General features: G+C 61.4%; 1 protein-coding gene across 1 annotated transcript; it reads left to right on the top strand.

Annotated features, from left to right (window-relative positions):
• Positions 1-264: 264 nt before the first annotated feature.
• Positions 265-13,818, top strand: XYLT2 (xylosyltransferase 2). Its single transcript, XM_027034055.2, has 11 exons — positions 265-471; positions 6,581-7,073; positions 7,305-7,480; positions 7,780-7,982; positions 8,404-8,484; positions 8,628-8,844; positions 8,951-9,127; positions 9,364-9,626; positions 9,889-10,084; positions 10,735-11,068; positions 12,596-13,818. Exons 1-11 carry the CDS (start codon positions 337-339, stop codon positions 12,916-12,918), a joined length of 2,598 nt encoding a protein of 865 aa, XP_026889856.1. The 5' UTR covers positions 265-336; the 3' UTR covers positions 12,919-13,818.
• The last annotated feature ends 5,411 nt before the right edge of the window (positions 13,819-19,229 follow it).

Below are 19,229 nucleotides of genomic sequence, written 5' to 3'. Positions count from 1 at the left end.
CAGAGGTCGGGCCGCAGACCTCTCCGCAAGCCGGTTTGCCATCCTGGAGCAAGTGTGCGCCCACGGGGACCGGGCCACGGACGAAGACCGCGGAGGCACCACCAGGGAGGCGGACCCCGCACGGGCCGGGCCCGCGGCTCTGCGACCCCAGGCTCCGCCCCTGGCCTGCGGGGCGCGGCATTTCTGGCCCGTGGACCCCGCCCCCTGCCCCGCCCCGCCCCGGCGCGCGCCAGGCCCGCCTCCTATGGGGGGGCCCACCGGCTCCGTCCGCGCCCAGGCGCGCGCCCGCGGCCGGGTTGCAGGGCTGGGCGCGCGCCCCGCGTCCCGGGCAGGAAGATGGTGGCGAGCGCGCGGGTGCAGAAGCTGGTGCGGCGCTACAAGCTGGCGATCGCCACGGCGCTGGCCATCCTGCTGCTGCAGGGCCTGGTGGTGTGGAGCTTCAGCGGCCTGGAGGAAGACGAGCCGGGCGAGGTGCTCCGACGGCCGGGCGGGCAGGCGGGCAGGCCGGGCGCGGGGGCGCGCGGGGTCCTGGCGGGGCTGCGGGCGGCCCGGGCCAGGGAAGTGGGGCACCGGCCGCGTGCGTGCTGGCGCGGGCGGCCGCGGGGAGCAGGACATCGGACCCCTGGTGCCCCTTTCCCAGGAGGGCCCCAGGGACTGCGCGCGAAGGCGGTGCGTGACCCGGAGGCCCGGGCCTCGGGCGGGCAGGGGGCCCGGGCGGGAGGAGCGGGTATCGGTGGGGTGGTCTCCGTCCCGGGGAGCTATGAAGGTCAGGCGCGGGGAGCAGGACCGGGAGGTGGGGCCGGGCCCGAGCCTGCTCGGAGGTGGGGAGCCCCAGGCCAAACTTTCTGAAGTTGGGAGGGGGCGGGGGTGTGCGTGTCGTAGGCGGAGGAGCGGGGCCGAGGGACCCCGGGCATCGGCGCCCAGCTGCGCCTGACGGGCTGCAGCCAATGGGGAGGTGGAGCCCTGGGCTGGAACTCAGTACAGCAACTGAGGGAACAGGGAGTGACCCCGAGGAAGAGAACTGGGAGTGTGTCCCCCAGGTGTGGTTTTCTTAGCCTGGGGTCTGAAAAAAGTCGTGGGTCTTCAGGAGGAGATGGTCGGGAGAAGTGAGCCGGTGAGTGGCCTCAGGACATTAGGGAATGGGGGTGGGGGGAGTGAGGGGGGCCTCTTGCCCTTAGGGAATGGGGACGGCATCAGCTGGTTCAATAGAGACTCAGGCCCGGGAGCAGGGACAAACCTGTCCAGCTCAGTACCCAGGTCCCTGCCTTGAGAGTGTCACTCACTCGTGGCTGGGTTCAGCTGGAGGCCCATACACGTCCCCTCCCAGGGTGTTCAGGAAGGATCCAGTGGGGTCTGAGGCCATTCTAGAGGGTCCAAACCCTGGTCCTAAGCTGTGGACCAGAGGACAAGGCTTCCCTGCCCCTACCCCCACCCTGTCGGTTCTGGTGCCTCTAGGGCTCTGAGTCAGACACTCTGCTTGGCATCTCCTCTTGGGCCTCTCCACCTGGCAGTCAGAAGGCCAAGAGAGGCTCCATGTTCCCTTCCCCTTACGGCATCTCAGTGGCCAGGAAGGCCTGGTATGGAGACTGGGAGAAGGGCTGCCCTTGCCTTTCTGGGGAGAACCAAGAGGCTGGGAGGGTGAAGGAGCTGGAAGAGAGTCAGGTGAGACCACAGCTCCAAGAGGAGCAGAGGGGGGTGGGCGGGGGGGGGGGATGGGGGAGGGGAGGCTGGCTCTGTGACACCCAAAGGGAGTGAGCTTGTTCTGTGTGGACCCATAAGTAGGAGGACGATGAAGAGTGTTTGGGGGTCAGTGTGAGAAGACTGGGCAGATGAGATGTTCCCAGGCGCCCTAGGCTGCTGAGGCAGTTAGGGAACCCTCTGATCCTGGAGTCTGTGAGTAGACGCCAGTGACCACTGTGGGGAGGGCTGTGGCTTCTCAGAAACAAATGGCCCTGAGCTGCGTGGCTCTGTGAGTCTCCCAATGGGCTAAGAGATTGTCCAGGCCTCAAATCCCAGCTGCCCTGCCCATAGCCTGGGGCGGAGAACTGGGGAGTAGAGCAGTTGGGGTCCCACCATCCCACCTCCTTCTCCCAGGTTCCTGGTAGAAGCTGACAGGGGCTGGACTGGACTGGAACAGAAACGATGCTCGATGACCTAAACGTTGGGCGGTCCAGGCAGTCATTGGTGCTTGGACCCCTTCAGCGGCCACCTCGCTAGAGCTCAAGGCTTTCCAGGCAGCCTAGCATAGAGCTTAGGAAGGTGGGTGCTGAAGTTGTACCGCCCTAGCTCCTCCACGTCCTGTCTGTGTTTCCAGCCCTGCTGCTAAGTGGCAGGGAGACCCCAGGCCAGTCACCTAACCTCTTTCCGTGTCCTCATCAGTGCTCCCTCTCGGGAGGGGGTAATAATAGCCCCTCTCTCATTGGGTGATTATGGAGACTAAAAATGAAAATGAAAATGATACCTGGGAAGGATTTGCAGGAGTTCCTGGCACAAGCTAAGCCGTCAGGAAGTAACTCTTGCTATTATCTCAGTGCTACACACTGGGAATAGGGATTCATTAGCCAGCCATTCAGTCAGTCAGTCAGTCAACAAACACTTGTTCACTCCTCCTTAGTAGCAGCAGGTGCTGTGCTAATACTGGGGCTACAAAAATAAACAAAGCAGGGGCGCCTGGGTGGCTCAGTCGCTTAAGCATCCGACTTCAGCTCAAGTCATGATCTCACGGTTCGTGAGTTCGAGCCCTGCGTCGGGCTCTGTGCTGACAGCTCAGAGCCTAGAGCCTGCTTCAGATTCTGTTTCTCCCTTTCCCTCTGCCCTTCCCCCACTCACTCTCTCTCTCTCTCTCTCTCTCTCTCTCTCAAAAATAAATAAAACATTAAAAAAATTAAAAAGAAAGAAAGAAAGAAAGAAAGAAAGGAGACAAGGCCTGGGCCCTGAAGGGCAGACAGAGTGCAGGGAGAGACTGACAGCAGAAAGGAAACTCAGTGTCAAGGGGGTTGGTGGAGCTTGGTGAGGGAAGGCTTTGGCAGGAAGTGGTATGTGAGCTCAAGAAGCCAGTCATCCGAGTTTGAGTTTGGGCAGAGGCCCTGAGGAGAATGGGCTTAGCTGGGTGCCTTCGAGGAATGGGAAGAAGGGTGTGGCCTGCTCCCTGGAGGAAGGTTCAAGAGTTAGTCTGGGGCACATCCTAGAGACCCTTAGGGAGAGCTCGGGTTTTGCTGTAAGTGAAGTGGGAAGGTATCGGAGGGGTTTCAGCGGCGCTGGGGTCAGACGGTGCCTTTCAGACGCACACTCTGTCCATCTGTGGAGGGGCTAGAATGCAGACCAAGGCTGACCATTACCATCCAAAGAGCCACTTTACGGCTTTAAAAGCTTTCACAAACATGGTCTCACCACTTAACTTTAAACACCGTCGGAGAAGTCTGAAGGTGGTAGGATGTGGGGTAAGCCATTCTGCGTTGTCTGCCTCCCAGGCTCAGAGAAGGATTCCAAGCAGGACTGCAGGGCCAGGGAAATGGCAGAGGACTTTGAATGCCTCCTCAGTGGGGAGGAGGCACCTGGGAGGCCAGAATGCACCCAGGCCAGAGGTCAGAGGGCGAGTCCCTCCCCCTCAGTAATCAGAGGGGACCCTGACCTCCGGGCTACTGAGGATCGTCCCTTTGGGGGCACAAGTAGGGGCCCCGCTGATGCCCCCATGAACGCTGGTGGGAGGGGGCAGAGGTGGGGGCTGGCTGCCCAGCAGGGGCCCCCTCCCGGTCCTCACTGCTGCCTCTAGGGCCCCCAGCTTCCTCTGGGATTGACCTTCTCAGGGTCAGCCAGCTCCCTGCTGCAGTGCAGGGCACCAGCCCGCCCATGTCCTCCCACATCCCGTCCCCCACCGCAGCCAGCCTGGCCTTGTGCCCCGTGCCCTGCCCTCTTGACCAGCTTCCTGCCTCACTGGTGCTGGCTTCCACCCCGAGAGCCCACAGCTGCTCTGCCGTCTCTGTCCACCTGACGTCTGCCCACCGTGCCGCCAGGTCACCCATCACTGGGTCGACACACACTCAGCGCCACGGAGCTGCTTTCTCCTTTCCTGGGGGCTGCCCAGGCCAGGGCGCCCTCCCCACCCTACCCGTCGCTCTTGTAGCATCTCCTCAGACGGGGACAGACGCCCGGAGCTCTCGTGGGGCACCTCTCAAGAGATCAGAGGGCCGGCTGGGTGCCGTGCGCGGAGAGTGCGGGCGCCTGGGTGGAGGAGCGGGGGGGGGGGGGGGGGGGGGGGGGGGGGCGGACCCTGCCATGCGAGGTGCCTGCCGTGTTTTGACAGGGGAGGGGAGAAAGGGCCTAGGGAGGGGAGGGGCAGGGAACACTCACTCAACCCAACAGCGTCCAAAATGTCTGAGCGCCTTTGCGCCTCTTCTGACTTCCCTAATCCTCCTCCAGTAATAGTAATAGCGGTAATAATAAGGATGTCAGGAGGTACTGAACGCTGAGCCTATATCAAGAACTTTATATTCATTCATTCCTCCATACGACAAATATTTTGGGAGTGTCTGCCTTTGCCAGACATGCTTCTGGGCGCTGGAAGGCACTGGTTGAGGAAACAAAAAAAGCCCTGTCCTCGTGGAGGTTGCATTCCTATGAGCGAAGAGACACGGGATAACACAATATGGATGCATTATAGGATAAGAGAAGGAAGTAAGTGCTGTGGGGAAGGTAAAGTGGAGGCTGAGGGAGAGCTGGAGTTGAAATGCAGCGGTCAGGATGGGCCTTGCTGAGAAGATGCCATCTGAGCAAAGAATTGAAGGGGGCAAGGCATGAGCTATGGAGACATCTGTGGGGGGGGGGGCATTCCAGGCACAGGGGACAGTGTGTGGCCAGTGGCGTGGAGGGACAGCGGGAAGGCCACTGTGGCTGGAGGAGAGTGGGCGTGAAGAGAGGTTAATAGGAGATGAGGTCAGAGGGGGAGGGTGGTGGGAGGGACAGCCAGACCGCAGCTCTTGTGGCCTCTATGGGCTCCTGGAGGGGCTTTGGGGTTTCACGCTCGGCGGGGAGGCCGGGGGTGGTTTGGAGCAGGGGGGTGGCGAGACGGGGCTTGTTTGAACAGGAACACTGGCTACTACTGCGATGGGAACAGACCATCGGGAAACCAGAGTAGGAGCAGGGGGGCCAGGGACACCGGCCAGGGAGGCCGTGGAAACCCCGGGAGGGCATCCGGCGGCTGAGTGGGGAGGGTGCTGTGGACCAGCAGGTGATTGTGCTGAAAGGCCAGGCCAGAAAAGGCCTGTGGCCTGTGCGGTACTGCTGGGGCCGGGGGGACCCACAGAGGGGTCGCAAGGGAGCAGTGGATGGCCGGTGGAGATGGCTCCTTCCATCACACTCTTTTGTGCTCTATCTCACTTACGCTCACACCTCCCTCCCCCCTTTAGAGCTGAGGGACCTGCTCAGAGGAGGTAGGTGGCCAGGGGGACAGTCACACAGTGCCTCCTGCTCTTCCCACATCTCAGCCGCCAGACAACAGCCAGGTGTCCTACTCCACCAGACGCTGGGAGGTGGGCCTGGTGTGACAGTCTCTCACCTGGGAGCTCTGCCTGCCGGAGGAACCTGACCCTCGGGGGCAAATGGGGTGTTCGCACGAGGGGGCTTGGAGCTGGATCACGAAGGATAGGTGGGATGGGGTGCAGGGATGGCGGGGGGTGGAGGAGGGGACAGAGGGAGCTGGGAAGAGAGTGCCAGTTTGAGAAGAGGCAGGGGAGCCAGGAAGCAGGGTGAGGCAGCTGGGACAGATTTCCCTCCCGGAGAGAACCCACCGAGAGGAGCGGTGAGGGGCCGGCCTCCAGCTGCGGGCGCCTTGAGGCTCAGCCTCAGCCCTCCGGCCAGTGACAGCATGTGGCAGTGGTCCACGCCATTCGCATTAGCTGGCCACGGCTCCCTCTGAGCTGCGCTGTTGTCTGAAGCCCTTCCTTCTGCCCCCCTCCTAACACCGGAGTCAGGCCTGCTCGGTGGTCTGACGGCTTTGCCGGCCCAGCTCCGGCTCCCGCCCCTGCATCACCCACGGGTCTTACCCCCCAGGGAAAGTCACACACTCTGACTCCCTCTTGGTCTCTGCCTCCCAGAGAGCCCAACGAGTATGGTGCTCCCCCCGCCCCCCCCCCCCCCAGGCACGGCCCATTCACTCGCACAGCCTCCACACTCCCACGTGGAAACGCTGTAGTTGGTGGGATGCTTTCTTCCTGTCTCTTCCCAGCCAGGCCTGGGTAGAACCCTGGCGTCCTCGGCCGGGCCCGCCACCCTTCTTTTGTGACATACGCGGACATCGTATTTGCTGGGAAAGAGGGTGGTATTTGATTCCCAAGCACGGGGGGATGCACAGGTACCCTGTGGTCTGGACATGTGGGGACAGGGGTGCAATGGTGCCATGGAGGTAGGATGGCACTTCCTCGGCCGGCTGGTCGGAGAAGCCCCTCGGCGGACGTTGTTGCTCGTGCAGAGTCCTCCCATGAGGAGCACTCACTGGGTGCAGGGTGGCAGGGGCCAGCAGGGAGCTAAGGGAGCAGAAGGAGGGTGACCGTCCCTGTGACCTGTGTTTGCCTGTCTCTTACAGAAAGGAAGGCAGAGAAAGCCGCGGCCACTGGACCCCAGCGAGGGCTCCAAGGACACAGACAGTTCAGCTGGGCGGCGGGGCAGCGCGGGCAGAAGACATGGGCGCTGGCGGGGTCGCGCTGAGAGCCCCGGCATGCCCGTGGCCAAGGTGGTACGGGCCGTAACCAGCCGGCACAGAGCCAACCGCCGGGTCCCGCCAGCCCCACCCCCGGAGGCCCCAGGCCGCCAGAACCTCAGTGGGGCAGCAGCCGGGGAGGCGCTGGTCGGGGCAGCTGGCTTCCTGCCACACGGAGACACGGGGAGCGTGGAGGGCGCCTCCCAGCCCACGGACAACGGCTTCACCCCCAAGTGTGAGATTGTGGGCAAGGACGCGCTGTCTGCCCTGGCCCGGGCCAGCTCCAAGCAGTGCCAGCAGGAGATCGCCAACGTGGTGTGCCTGCACCAGGCCGGGAGCCTCATGCCCAAGGCTGTGCCCCGGCACTGCCAGCTGGCTGGTAAGAGTACGAGACAGGCACGGGCGCAGGGGTGGCAGGGTCTTCACCTCATTTCTCAGGAAGAAGGCTCAGAGGGGCTCACCTCCCTGGCTAAGCCGGCGATAACCTGCGCTGAGTGGCAGAGGCAGTGCTGGGACCAGGGAGCGTCGGCGGGCGGTCCCTCTTCCCATCTCAGCCCTGCCCCGTGGCCTGGGGAGGGGCCTCACTGATGCCCCTGGTCTCTCCTCTCAGGGAAGATGAGCCCCGGCATCCAGTGGGACGAAGTCCGGGCCCAGCAGCCCGTGGACGGCCCCCCGGTCCGAATCGCCTACATGCTGGTGGTTCATGGCCGTGCCATCCGCCAGCTAAAGCGTCTCCTCAAGGCTGTCTACCACGAGCAGCATTTCTTTTACATCCACGTAGACAAGGTACTGTGGGGGGGGGGGGGGGGGGGGCGGGGGGTAACCACACAGGCATCTGAGCGAGCGGCACCAAGACCCAGAAGGTCACAGGTGGACAGGGTCTCTGATCTGCTCAGGTGGCCCGGAGAGAGGGGAGCAGGCCTAGAACATGGGGAATGGCCAGCACAAGGCGACATAGCCAGTTAGGAGCTGAGTCCTGCCCGGTGCTCTCTCCATTCCATGTCACTTGTCCCCGGGGGTGGGGTGGGGAGGCTGTGATACCGGGGGTCCCCTGTGGCTACTGAGTCTCGCCCACCTGCCCCCAGCGTTCCAACTACCTGCACCGCGAGGTGGTGGAGCTGGCCCGGCGGTACGATAATGTGCGGGTGACGCCCTGGCGCATGGTCACCATTTGGGGCGGGGCCAGCCTGCTGAGGATGTATCTGCGCAGCATGCGGGACCTGCTGGAGGTGCCCGGCTGGGCCTGGGACTTCTTCATCAACCTCAGTGCCACCGACTACCCGACCAGGTGTGGGGCAGTGCTCTGAATCCCGCAGAGCAGAGGGCGGCCCGTGGGGGTGCTTGGGGTGGGAGGGGCCTGATAGACTCCTTCCCTTCCCGCCCCCCCCCCCCCCGGGGTCCAGTCCCTGGACCACAGCCATGTGTTCAGGGAGGGGCTGGTGAAAGGTGATGTCAGGACTGAGAGTGACAAGGGACCAGGGAGCAGGCAGAGGCCCGGACCTGGGTGCTAGCTGAGAGGGCAAGGGGCAGAGGGAGGCTGCGGGTGCCCCCACCCCGGAGCATCATCCGGGGGCAGGGCCAGTGGCTAGGACAGCTCTCCATGAGGCAGGGAGGGGTGGGGAGGGAAGGCAGACGGTGCTGAGGGGGCTGTGCCCCGGGCCTGAGCCAGGCCCCCTACCCACACCGCCCACGCCCCTTCCCTTCTCTAGGACGAACGAGGAGCTGGTGGCTTTCCTGTCTAAGAACCGGGACAAGAACTTCCTCAAGTCACATGGCCGGGACAACTCCAGGTGAGGGTTTGGGGCGGGCGCCCGGCCAGGGGGCTCGTCACAGCCCCTCCCACACACGGCCGGTTTGCAAAGCCTGCAAACCAACCACAGACTGAGGCCCACTGGTCCCAAGTTGCCCGAGCGAGCTCGTCTGCCACCCGCAGGTTCATCAAGAAACAGGGCCTAGACCGGCTCTTCCATGAATGTGACTCGCACATGTGGCGCCTGGGCGAGCGGCAGATCCCGGCGGGCATCGTGGTGGATGGCGGCTCCGACTGGTTCGTGCTGACGCGCGGCTTTGTGGAGTACGTGGTATACACGGACGACCCGCTGGTGGCCCAGTTGCGCCAGTTCTACACCTACACGCTGCTCCCTGCGGAGGTGGGTGGCCCAGGTCCCCGGCGAGGCCAGGGAGGCTGTGCGACGGGGTGCCCGAGGCTCACCCTCCATCCTGCCCTGCCCACCTCTCCCCCCCCGCCCCCCACAGTCCTTCTTCCACACGGTGCTGGAGAACAGCCCAGCCTGCCAGAGCCTCGTGGACAACAACCTGCGGGTCACCAACTGGAACCGCAGGCTGGGCTGCAAGTGCCAGTACAAGCACATCGTGGACTGGTGCGGCTGCTCCCCCAACGACTTCAAGCCACAGGACTTCCTCCGGCTGCAGGTGCTTCCCCGTGGCCCCTGCCCAGCCGCTCTGTGCGCTTCCCAGGGTCGGAAGGGATTCAGGGTGAGCCCACCAGAGCATCTGGGGGGGCCTCCCCTGGAGCAGCGCCTGCGGCTCCAGGGGGCTTCCAGCGGCAGCAGGAAGGGCCCCAAGAGGCCGGGGAGGGCCCCCACTCCAGCCACGCCATCTGAAGGGGCCTCCGGACCCCTTCACCCTCCTTACCTCTCCCGCTGCAGCAAGTCTCCAGACCCACCTTCTTCGCCCGGAAGTTTGAGTCGACTGTGAACCAGGAGGTACTGGAAATCCTGGACTTCCACCTGTATGGCAGCTACCCCCCGGGCACGCCGGCCCTCAAGGCCTACTGGGAGAACACGTACGACGCGGCCGACGGCCCCAGTGGGCTCAGCGATGTGATGCTCACCGCTTACAACGCCTTTGTCCGCCTCAGCCTGCGCCATGCTGCCGCCGCCGCACCCCCGCTGGCCACCCCCCTCTGCTGGTGAGGCCTCCTTTTGACATAGCTCAGGTCCTCAGGGTGCCCTGTGGGGAGGTCAGTCAGAAAGCGACAGCCCCCGCCCCAGGGAGCCCCCAGTCTGAGGCAGGGAGAAAGGCAAGAGCCAGGCGTGCAGGTGCTGGGGGCGTGAGATTTGGGGCGAAGGAAGCGCCTGGGGACGGGACTCCCCAGAGCCCCCTCCCTGGGACTCCAGGCCAGTCGGGTGTGCTGATGGCATCTCCCTTTCTCCCTGCTGGAACCTTCTTAGGTTTGAGCCCAGGGGCTTGCCGTCCAGCGTGCACCTGTATTTCTATGACGACCATTTCCAGGGCTACCTGGTGACGCAGCCGGTGCAACCCTCAGCCCAGGGGCCGGCAGAGACGCTTGAGATGTGGCTGATGCCCCAGGGGTCGCTGAAGCTGTTGGGGCGCAGTGACCAGGCCAGCCGGCTCCAGAGTTTGGAGGTGGGACAGGTCCTCCCCCTTGCTTTCTCCCGACCCCCAGCAAGACTCAGGGTAGTGGGAAGAGAGGGACAGACCTCAAGGGAGGGAGAAGGACTGGGCTGGGCCTCTCAGGACTGAGTCCATGGGCTCTTTCCCCATGATGGAACCCTGGTGATGCCCTGCGCTCATGCCTGTGTCTCCCCCGCATGCGCACACTGAGAAGCACCTCCCCACTTGGGGTGCACCGAGGAGGACGTGCAGTGAGCAGGGAGGGGACCGTAGCTGCTCTACGACACGAGCCCAGGCTTCAGAAACTACAGTGATTTTCTTCTGGAGGGACTTTGATACTCCGTTAGACGTTTGAGTGTCCTCTTGCTCTTAGAGGCCTTGGCTTTGTGTGGAGATGGTCTCTGGGCAGGACCTCAAACTTCATCTCTGCCTTACCGCCCCCACCACTGCAGAGCAAGCCAGGACAGGAGTGTAGAACAAATCTGAGAGCTGAGAAAGATACTAAGGAAATCCTAGTCCAAGCCCTTCGTTTTGCAAATGGGGAAACTGAGGCCCAGAAAGATACAGTGCCTGGCCTGAGGCCACACAGAGAGTTAGAGGCAGCATCAGAGTAGAGAGGACTTGCTCCCCAGGCTCCTGCCCAGCTGCCTCCCTCCCTACAGGTCGGCACCGAGTGGGACCCCAAGGAGCGTCTTTTCCGGAACTTTGGGGGGTTGCTGGGGCCGCTGGACGAGCCTGTGGCCATGCAGCGCTGGGCCCGGGGCCCCAACCTCACGGCCACCGTGGTGTGGATTGACCCCACCTACGTGGTGGCCACATCTTACGACATCGCGGTAGACGCGGACACCGAGGTCACGCAGTACAAGCCCCCGCTGAGCCGGCCCCTGCGGCCAGGGGCCTGGACTGTTCGACTGCTTCAATTCTGGGAACCCCTGGGCGAGACCCGCTTCCTCGTGCTGCCCTTGACCTTCAACCGCAAACTACCTCTCAGGAAAGGTAAGGATCTAGGCCCAGAAGCCAGATAGAATAGGATTTGCCTGGCAGGTGACCCCGAAAAGCTGACCATCAGAGCTGACCCTCGAGTAGGGAAAGAGGCAGGGTTGGGGCCCTGATGGTCTGGCCCTTAGTGTCCCCGCACTGAGGTAGGGTAGAGAGGCAAGCTTTGGAGTCAGGCAGACTTGGCTGTGAGGTGTAGCTGACGCTTTACTTGGACCTTTATCCTTGGCAAATTATTTGGCCTCCTGAGCCCCAGTCTTACTACGTGTAAGGTAGGAGTGATAACTATTGGAGACCTCCTGGGTGTGTGCAGCACAAGTCCCCTCAAACTAGCTCAAGTACAAGGGGAAAATTGTTGGAAGAATGCAGGGCTGTCCCCCAGAACCCAGGAAACATCTCGGGTTTCACCGGGAACCGGAGGTGCTTTGTCTGTCTCTGTGGGGCCATCTTGTCCCTCATCCTGTCCCGTCTGTGTGTCAGCCTCAGGCTCTGGCTTCTCAGTACATGATACGTGGCCTCTCAGGGCAGCAGAAACTAACCAGGGCCTCTTGGGGCCTCCGCTCCTCATTCTTGGGACAGCAGATCCGATTGGCCCTCAGTCCGTTGTGTGGCTGGGTGGGCAGGGTCACGTGGCCCACCCCCCCCTTGGCTGAGGCTAAGCGAGCAGGCTCTGGACACAGGCAGAGACTTCAGGTTCCCTCGAGAGGGGCCTAGTACAGCCACCGCCCGGGAGATGTGAGGGATGAGCATGTGGGTGAAAGTAGCCCGTATCCAGTAGGTCAGCAGGTGCTCAATGGGTAGGTAGAGGTTCCCTTCCTCCGGCTACATCTTATCACAGAGAAAGTGCGTCAGAGCAGGGGTAATCTAGAGAAGGAAGGGTGGGGGGCGCTGTGGCAGATCCAGAGCAGACAAGCCGCACCCCTGCTCTCCTGGGACTCCCAGCCTGATGCAGGAGATGGGGACAGATGGAGGCCGCTGTTGGAGCTGAGCCTTGATGGACTGGAATTTCATAGACAGAGAAGGGCTGTCCTAAGCTGAGGTGTCTGATGCACAAGGGGAACAGAGAGTTGCAGGAGTAGGATGTAAGGAGCGGTGGGAAGGGAGGCTGGACAAGCGAGCTGGGCCCCAGAGCTGAGGGCCTGAGTGGGGGGCCGTTCATGGCTCTGGGAACCACTGGAAGTGGTTGAGAAGGGGCACAGGGGACACAGACCAGACCACTACAGGAGCGTTACCTTATCATCCGTCATGCCTTGAACCTACCGTTCTACTTAATCCCCAAGTCGGGGATTCAGAGATGACCGCTGTGATTTTATAAAACTAACAGTTTTACAGGCACAGAAGGTTCGGCAGATGAGCCCGAGGTCATAGGTCACTCAGCCGTACGTGACTCAGTGGTAGAGTTGGGACAGAAGCGGGGGTGCCCAGACCTGAATCTTAAGAGTCTGGCCTTCGTGGCCTCAGTTGGGCGGGGCATGCTTACCACCTATTCTGTGTCCCCCCCCCACGCCCCCCCCCCCCCCCCGCCAGATGACGCCAGCTGGCTGCACGCCGGGCCACCTCACAACGAGTACATGGAGCAGAGTTTCCAGGGCCTCAGCGGCATCCTGAACCTGCCTCAGCCAGAGCCCGCGGAGGAGGCCGCCCGCCGGCACGCGGAGCTCACGGGCCCGGCACTCGAGGCCTGGACAGATGGGGAGCTGAGTGGCTTCTGGTCTGTGGCCGGACTGTGTGCCATGGGCCCCTCCACCTGCCCCTCCCTGGAGCTCTGCAGACTGACCAGCTGGAGTTCTGTTTTCCCCGACCCCAAATCAGAGCTGGGGCCCGTCAAAGCAGATGGGCGACTCAGGTAGCAGGGCCCCAGCCAGCACCTCCGGATGACCCCGGGGGACATTGCACCTTACAGACAGCGGAGGGACGTCCCCTCCCTACAGGCAAGAACCAGAAGCCCAGGCAGCACACCCACGCCAGCCATCACGAACCCGCGCGGGCGGCAGCGAAGGTGGGCATCATACTTCCTGCTAATGGTTTTGCTGGGGACCAGAGGTTGGCAGGAGTGTGGGGAGAAGGGCTCCAGCTTCCACGCCCCACTCTTCCTCACTTTTCCTTCCAGGTTTCTTGGGTTTTTGTGTGTGTGTTTTTGTTTCTGTTTTGGTTTTTTTTAACGGGTGATAGGGGGAGGAACTGGAAACGAAATTGTGCAATAGGGCTCAGGGCAGCTCCAGGAAGTGGGCCATGGCTCTGGGGAGCAGGGGCCTGACGAGCCCATCTGTTGTTGTTCTGGAGGAGGCTGGGCCTGCCTCACGCTCCAGGGCGTCGTCTCCCAGCCGGGGCCTGTGGTGCTCACGGCTGAGGCTCTACAGGGGTGCAAGTGCCATGCCAGGCTCTGAGGCCCGGAGAACAGGTGATTTGGGGGAGCGCTGCAGAGCTGGACTCTAGCGGGACAGCCTCTCCTCTTGTAGCCAGGGGACCGTGGAAGAAGGGGTGGGGCTGGTTCTAGGGCTTTCCAGCATGTCCTGCCCCTTGATGGGCAACACAGGGCACCAGGGCCTGCTGAGACCAATGCAAAGTCTCCCAGGTACCCAGAACTGCAAGCAGGGCCTGGGCTCCCGCCCGGGAGGGCGAGCCCTCACAAGCAGTGTGGGAAGAAGGCTCTGTCAGGGCTCTCAGAAGAACCTAGAACAGCATTGTGCCTGAAGCTCAGTGTGAAGTCTGAAATATGCAACAGAAGAAATATATCTCTATCTCTCTAAGTCGAGCCTCTGTGTTTTTCCTCCTGGGTGTCGGGAAGCCATCACTGTCGGGCCCTGGAAACGTCTTCGCTGGTATATCTTGGCAGCCGTGAGAAGGTGGAGGTCCCATTTGCCTAGAGTGGGAACGGTTTAAGAATCCAAGAGCCAGAAGGGATACAAGAACCCATGTGAAGCAGCTCCCTCTTTTTCTGGGGGCTAAGCAGGCCCAGAGAGGCTTGGAGACTTGCTCATTGCCACCCGGTAGGCCGGCACAAAAGCCAGTTCAGTTCTCATGGGTCCTGACCCAGCGCTTTCCTGCAGATGTGGCTTCTTTGCCGTTGGCATAATGAGGGCCCATCCCACAAGCCCTCCTCACTCTCCTGCCCAGCTCTGAGTTATGGAGCATCCTTGAGAATGGAGGCAGCCCCAGCCACGGCCTGATCGTTACTGTTGGAGCTTTAGGGGCAAGAGCCACGGTGGCTTGGGGCCGTGGCCACGGCCCCAAGACCTGGGAGGGCCAGGCTGGAAAGGTCTGTCCAGCCTCCCTCCTCTGCCCAAGGCTTTTCTCCCTCCAACTCTCCCGCCATTGTCAGCAAGGGCTCCGTATCAGCCCCTTACACATTACCTAATGCAGGAGCGAGGGTTTCTCAGACCTTTAAAACCGTCCTAACATCACGCCTGGGGACAAAGGGCTCAGTTCCTGCCTAGACGGCCTCACGCCCAGTTTTCCTAGTTGCCAGGAGAGGGCACCCCTGCCCGCCAGGAACAGCCCTGGGGTTGTGCTTGCAGCCCGCGTGCTGACCCTGCAGGCGGCGTCCTGTGGCATCCTCCCAACCTGTGAGGCAGGAACTTTTATTACCTGCATGTAGCATGTAGCACATTAGGAGACTGGAATGACGAGCCCACAGCTATCAGGTGGGTGGCAGCAAGCCTCACAGACGCCTGCCTCCTGCCTCCGAACCACTCTCACTACACCCTGCTGTCCTTAGGGCGGCGAACCAGGAAGGAGCCCACAGTAGGATCTCCCAGGAAATAGTGCTCGGGTTAGGGGCTAGGATGACTTTTTTTCCGGCTGCTTTTTTTGTGAACATCTGAAACTCCCCTCCGATTCTCTAGAATTTTTTTTTCTTTTCACATCGACTCTCAGGTCGATAAAAAGAAAAATTGCTAAGTGGGTCCAGCCTGTCACGCACAGGCAGTAAGGGTCAGAACATGAGACTCTGCTGGCTGAGGACTTGCTGTCCAGCGGGCAGGTTTCACCCGGGCTGTGCTGCTGTTGGGCTTAGTGCAACAGTTTCCAAAGTCTTGTCTCTTTAACTTGGTGGGGCGTGAGCGCCATCTCGGCCCCTGCCACACTCACCCCATCACACCAGGCCCTCTGTTACTTATTACTCCGGACTGTCCCCGGGTGTGGGCGTTCTGAGTTTGCACTTTTAGCCTAGTGGCCTGGCCTCCTGACTGAGGGTTCAGAGTTCACTGGTGTGAGGAGGGAACCCAGGGAAAGTATGGGCTCAAAGCTCCCCCAGGAGATTGTGTTTATTTTGAGAGAGAGCGCGCGAGAGAGCGCCTGTGCGCACAGGCGGGGGAAGGTCAGAGAGAAGGAGAGACAGAATCCCAAGCAGGCTCCACGCCTTCAGAGCAGAGACCGATGCAGAGACCAATGCGGGGCTCAAACTCATGAACCCGAAGATCCTGACCTGAGCAGTCGCCCCTCCCCCAGGAGACTCTAATGTGCGGGCCAGCTCCACCCGCACTGCTCTGGCGGGCCTGCTTTGGCCTCCTGAGCTGGAAGCATTGCAGGACCTGGGCTGGTTCAGAAGGCAGCTCTCCTCTCCTGTCCTCTCTGCTGTGCAAACCAGTGAGGCAAGAGCGAGTGCAGCTTCTCCGCCGTGTTCCTCACCCCCATCTGTCTGTAGGGTGAGCTCAACCTGGAGGCTTGGGCTTTTTGAGGCTTCTTTGAAATCCTCTCCTGGTGGGGCCCCTGGGGTCAAGATCAGGATTCAGGGCAGGCGGGATGTGGACGGGGTGGGGGTGGGGGTCTTCTGGGGCAGGCTGGACCCCTAGGCTGCTGGGATAATTCCTTTGGAAGGAGAGGGGGAGATCCCTCGCAGAGAGGCTTTTGTGTTTTGTGGCCCATGCCCGGTTTCCAGAGCAACCGTGGACGCCTCGGTTCCCTTAGAGGCAGGAGCGGAGACCAGAGGACAGCCAGTTGGCATCCGGAGCCCAGTTACCTGGGCCAATGGGAAGTGGCGGGCCAGAGTTCCTGCGAGGTGATCTGGAACGGAGGAGTACAGAGGTCTGGGCCAGTTGGAGCTCCCCTGGCTGGCCATGGGGTGTAGAAGAAGCTGAGCCCATTCCTGCCAAAACCCCTTCTGAAGGTTGTAGAGGGGACTTGGTGGCTGCCAGGTCCACAGAGGGGAGCGCCCTCTGTGGGACAGGAGGTCCTGGCACCGTACTGGCAGGTCCAGCAGGGGCAGACCTGCTCACAGATACCCTGCCTCGAATGCAGTTGCTCCTCTGGGCCAGAGTTCCTGGGCTGGGGGTGGCCTGGTGACAGCAGTCCTGTGGCCCTGCCGACTGTCTTCAAGGTGGCTCAAGGCCGATGCCCTGTCTTGGCACCCCTCTGCCACTGCTGTTCTGCATGCAGAGACCACCATGGGCAATAGCCTCCTTCCTCGTCCTAGTTGTAGCCACTGGTGAGTCCCAGGGTTGGATCAGATGTACCCTTGACCCCTCACCGTAGGCCAGAAGCCCAGCCTCTTCATCTATAGGGTCACCTAGGGTAAGCCACTTGGGAAGAATGCTGTGTATGGCTAGTCCCTTCCCTGCCGAGTTCTGAGATGCCACAGTCTGTCACAGTGGAGAAGGGGCTGGGCACTGGGGTCAGAGTTCAGGCTCTGGAGTCCTCCCCTTTCCCTTCAGACTCACAGCTTCTAAGGGTGCCACAAGTTCCTTCTCCTCAAGTTTGTCCCTCTCTAAAGTCCTTACACACATCACTTCCCCGAACTGAAGAAAGAGACAGGATAAAGCTACATGGCTCTCCTAAATAAATCTCTGCCCGCAGGGGGTTGATGCAGCAGCAAAAAGGGAGCTGCCCGCACCCCAGTCTCCCCTGCCTGTCAAGCTGATGTCAGACTGGCCAGCTCAACCCTACTAAACTTCTGGAGCAGGATTCCAATGTGGGGAGGTGAGGTGGGCCTGTGCGTGCCAGGTCCAGGCTGGACCCTTGACCTGTGCCCCTGGGGGCGGGGAGGAGGTAGCGTTACGGACTCTGCACTCCCAGCCTGGGTTCCCTTGGGGCCAGAGCATCAGCATGGAAAAGGTTAATAACGTTGTCAGCGTCCTGCCTGGTTATTGTTAACTGGGACCCAGTGCTGGGAGCTGCTGGTGAGGACAGTGGTCTCATCCCAGCTCTACAAGCAACTGGAGGCCCACCCTCTCCCTAGTTCCCAGGGGAAAGCCCAGAGCGCTGCCTTCACTGGAGAGAGGTGGTGACTACAGTCAGGCTGCTCCCCAGGGACAGGATACCGTTATGGGAGCCTGGGTACAGAGAGCAAAAGGAATCATCTGACCTGTAACCTCCCCAGGGCAGGAGGAGGAGGCTTTCTCTGACTCTCAAAGGTCATCAGAGCCGGCTGCCAGGTCATGTGAGAATGAGCTAGTGGTCAGAGAGGACTGGGATCTCTACACCGGGTGCATCTCTGAGATGCAGAGGATTGAGCTCTGTGCCTTGGCCTGGAGACAACTAGAGGGGAGAGAGCCATAGGGACAGAAGGGGTTGGGCTCTGCTCTCTTGCTTGCTGACCCCAAATCCTGAGTTTACTCAGTCATCCTTCATGCTCCCCAGGACTGCCACCCTTCCTGCTTCCATACCACGGGACACCCTAGCGAAGTCCAGGCAGTGGGAAGCTGCTGAGATTCCCAGGGGACACACGTGAGGGAGGATCCTTGGGACTGTCACCCGGGAGTCAGCAGAGAGATGTTGGGGTGGGGGGGAGGGACGGGAAGGGAGGGGAGGCTGAAGTCAGGCCAGGGGCTCAGGGTGGCTAGGGATGGGATGATGCCTAGAGACTTCTGGGAGCGTAGGCCGAGTGGTACCCCAATCTCAGACTCATCCTGGGGAAGAAGCTCCCCCAGCTAAGACCCTTAGCTGGATGGAAGCTAAAGGGTCATGTGTGCCTGCCTGCCCCCCTTCAGCTTTTCTTGGTCACAGGGCTATTCTGTGCGTGGCTTCCCAGCAGCTACCAGCTGCCTCTGTGGCAGCTGGCTCACCTGCCCAGCTATGAGAGTATTCGAAAGAAGACCCAGCAGCAGCAGGTTCACCAGCTGATTGCACGGCGCTTCGGGATCTGGGCCTGCAGAGAGGCGAATGTTTGGCATTCCTAACCTTGGGCGCCTTGGACAACTGAGCTTTTGTTCATATTACTCTGATACATAATGCCCAGTTAGAGCCCAGGGTGAGGAAGGGGTCACTGGTGGAGAGCCCCAGGCTTTGAGAGGAGGCCCCACTTCACCTCTTCGGGTGGAGGGAAGGATGGCAGACCCCAGCCCAGGGGGGGGGTCTGCCCTGGGATTCAGAACAGGCTCCTGCGGAAGGGATTCTGTGCAGCCAACAGCTCCACGACTCAGCGTGTCTCCAGGAAGGAACATCACTAGGGGAGAGGAGACATAGGAAGCTGAAGCCAAAAGAAAGGACGTGTGTACGGGCGGGTGGAAAGGCTGGTGTGTCAGGGAACGGCTAAAGCCTTTACTCTCCTATCCCTCAGCTGTCACCAAGTTGAGGAGGCGAGGCCCTCAGGTCACTGCCTGCACCACGACCGAACTGCGGCTCTGCTCATCCACCCCATGAAGCGACACCTGCTCTGCTCAGGGAAACACCACTGTGTAGGAGGAACACCCTCTTCCATCCTGCCCCTTTCTGCTTTTCCAGAGGACTGGCAGGGACGGTGCTGAGCCTACAGAGACACCTCCAGCCATCTCCCCCAGCTGGGCCTTGGTACCTGAGCCCCCACAAGAAGGAAGCCAAAGTGAACCTCAACAAACCCTGGGCCACCTCTGCCAAGGATCTGCAGGAGGTGGAGAATCTGGGGTCGTGTCCTGAGAAAATAAGGTGACAAGTTAAAGGCAGACCTTCTTAGGTTGGGAGGCTTCTGTGCCCCGGTCCCTGAAGCTCCTGCCTGCAGGGCTGAAAGTCCTTGGAAGGAAGCCACTGGACCCTACAGGCCCTGCTGGGGCTGCAGCCCAAACTGCCCACCCCCAACAGCCAAGACAGCCCTCTGCCCCAGCTGAGACTTTCTTCCTGGCCTTGCCACTCGAAGCCAAGCGTCTAAGGTCTTGGGCTGGACTGACAGTGAAGGCCCCAGCCCAGTCCAGGCCCAGATTGAGTTCCTAAAGCCAGATCCTTTGCTGTTTATGGTTTGTGATAGATCAAG

The sequence above is a fragment of the Acinonyx jubatus genome, chromosome E1 (assembly GCF_027475565.1).
Source record: "Acinonyx jubatus isolate Ajub_Pintada_27869175 chromosome E1, VMU_Ajub_asm_v1.0, whole genome shotgun sequence".
NCBI lineage: Eukaryota > Metazoa > Chordata > Mammalia > Carnivora > Felidae > Acinonyx > Acinonyx jubatus.
Note: the sequence above shows the minus strand (reverse complement) of the source record. Positions and strands in the feature narration are given on the sequence as shown.

What these genes read in the sequence shown, in the direction of transcription:
- XYLT2 (XM_027034055.2), top strand. Translation starts at nt 337, where the DNA reads ATGGTGGCGAGCGCGCGGGTGCAGAAGCTGGTGCGGCGCTACAAGCTG. An exon ending in AGGAAGACGAGCCGGGCGAG is followed by an intron (nt 472 to 6,580) that starts GTGCTCCGACGG and finishes TGTCTCTTACAG; the next exon opens with AAAGGAAGGCAGAGAAAGCC. An exon ending in CTGGCCACCCCCCTCTGCTG is followed by an intron (nt 9,627 to 9,888) that starts GTGAGGCCTCCT and finishes GAACCTTCTTAG; the next exon opens with GTTTGAGCCCAGGGGCTTGC.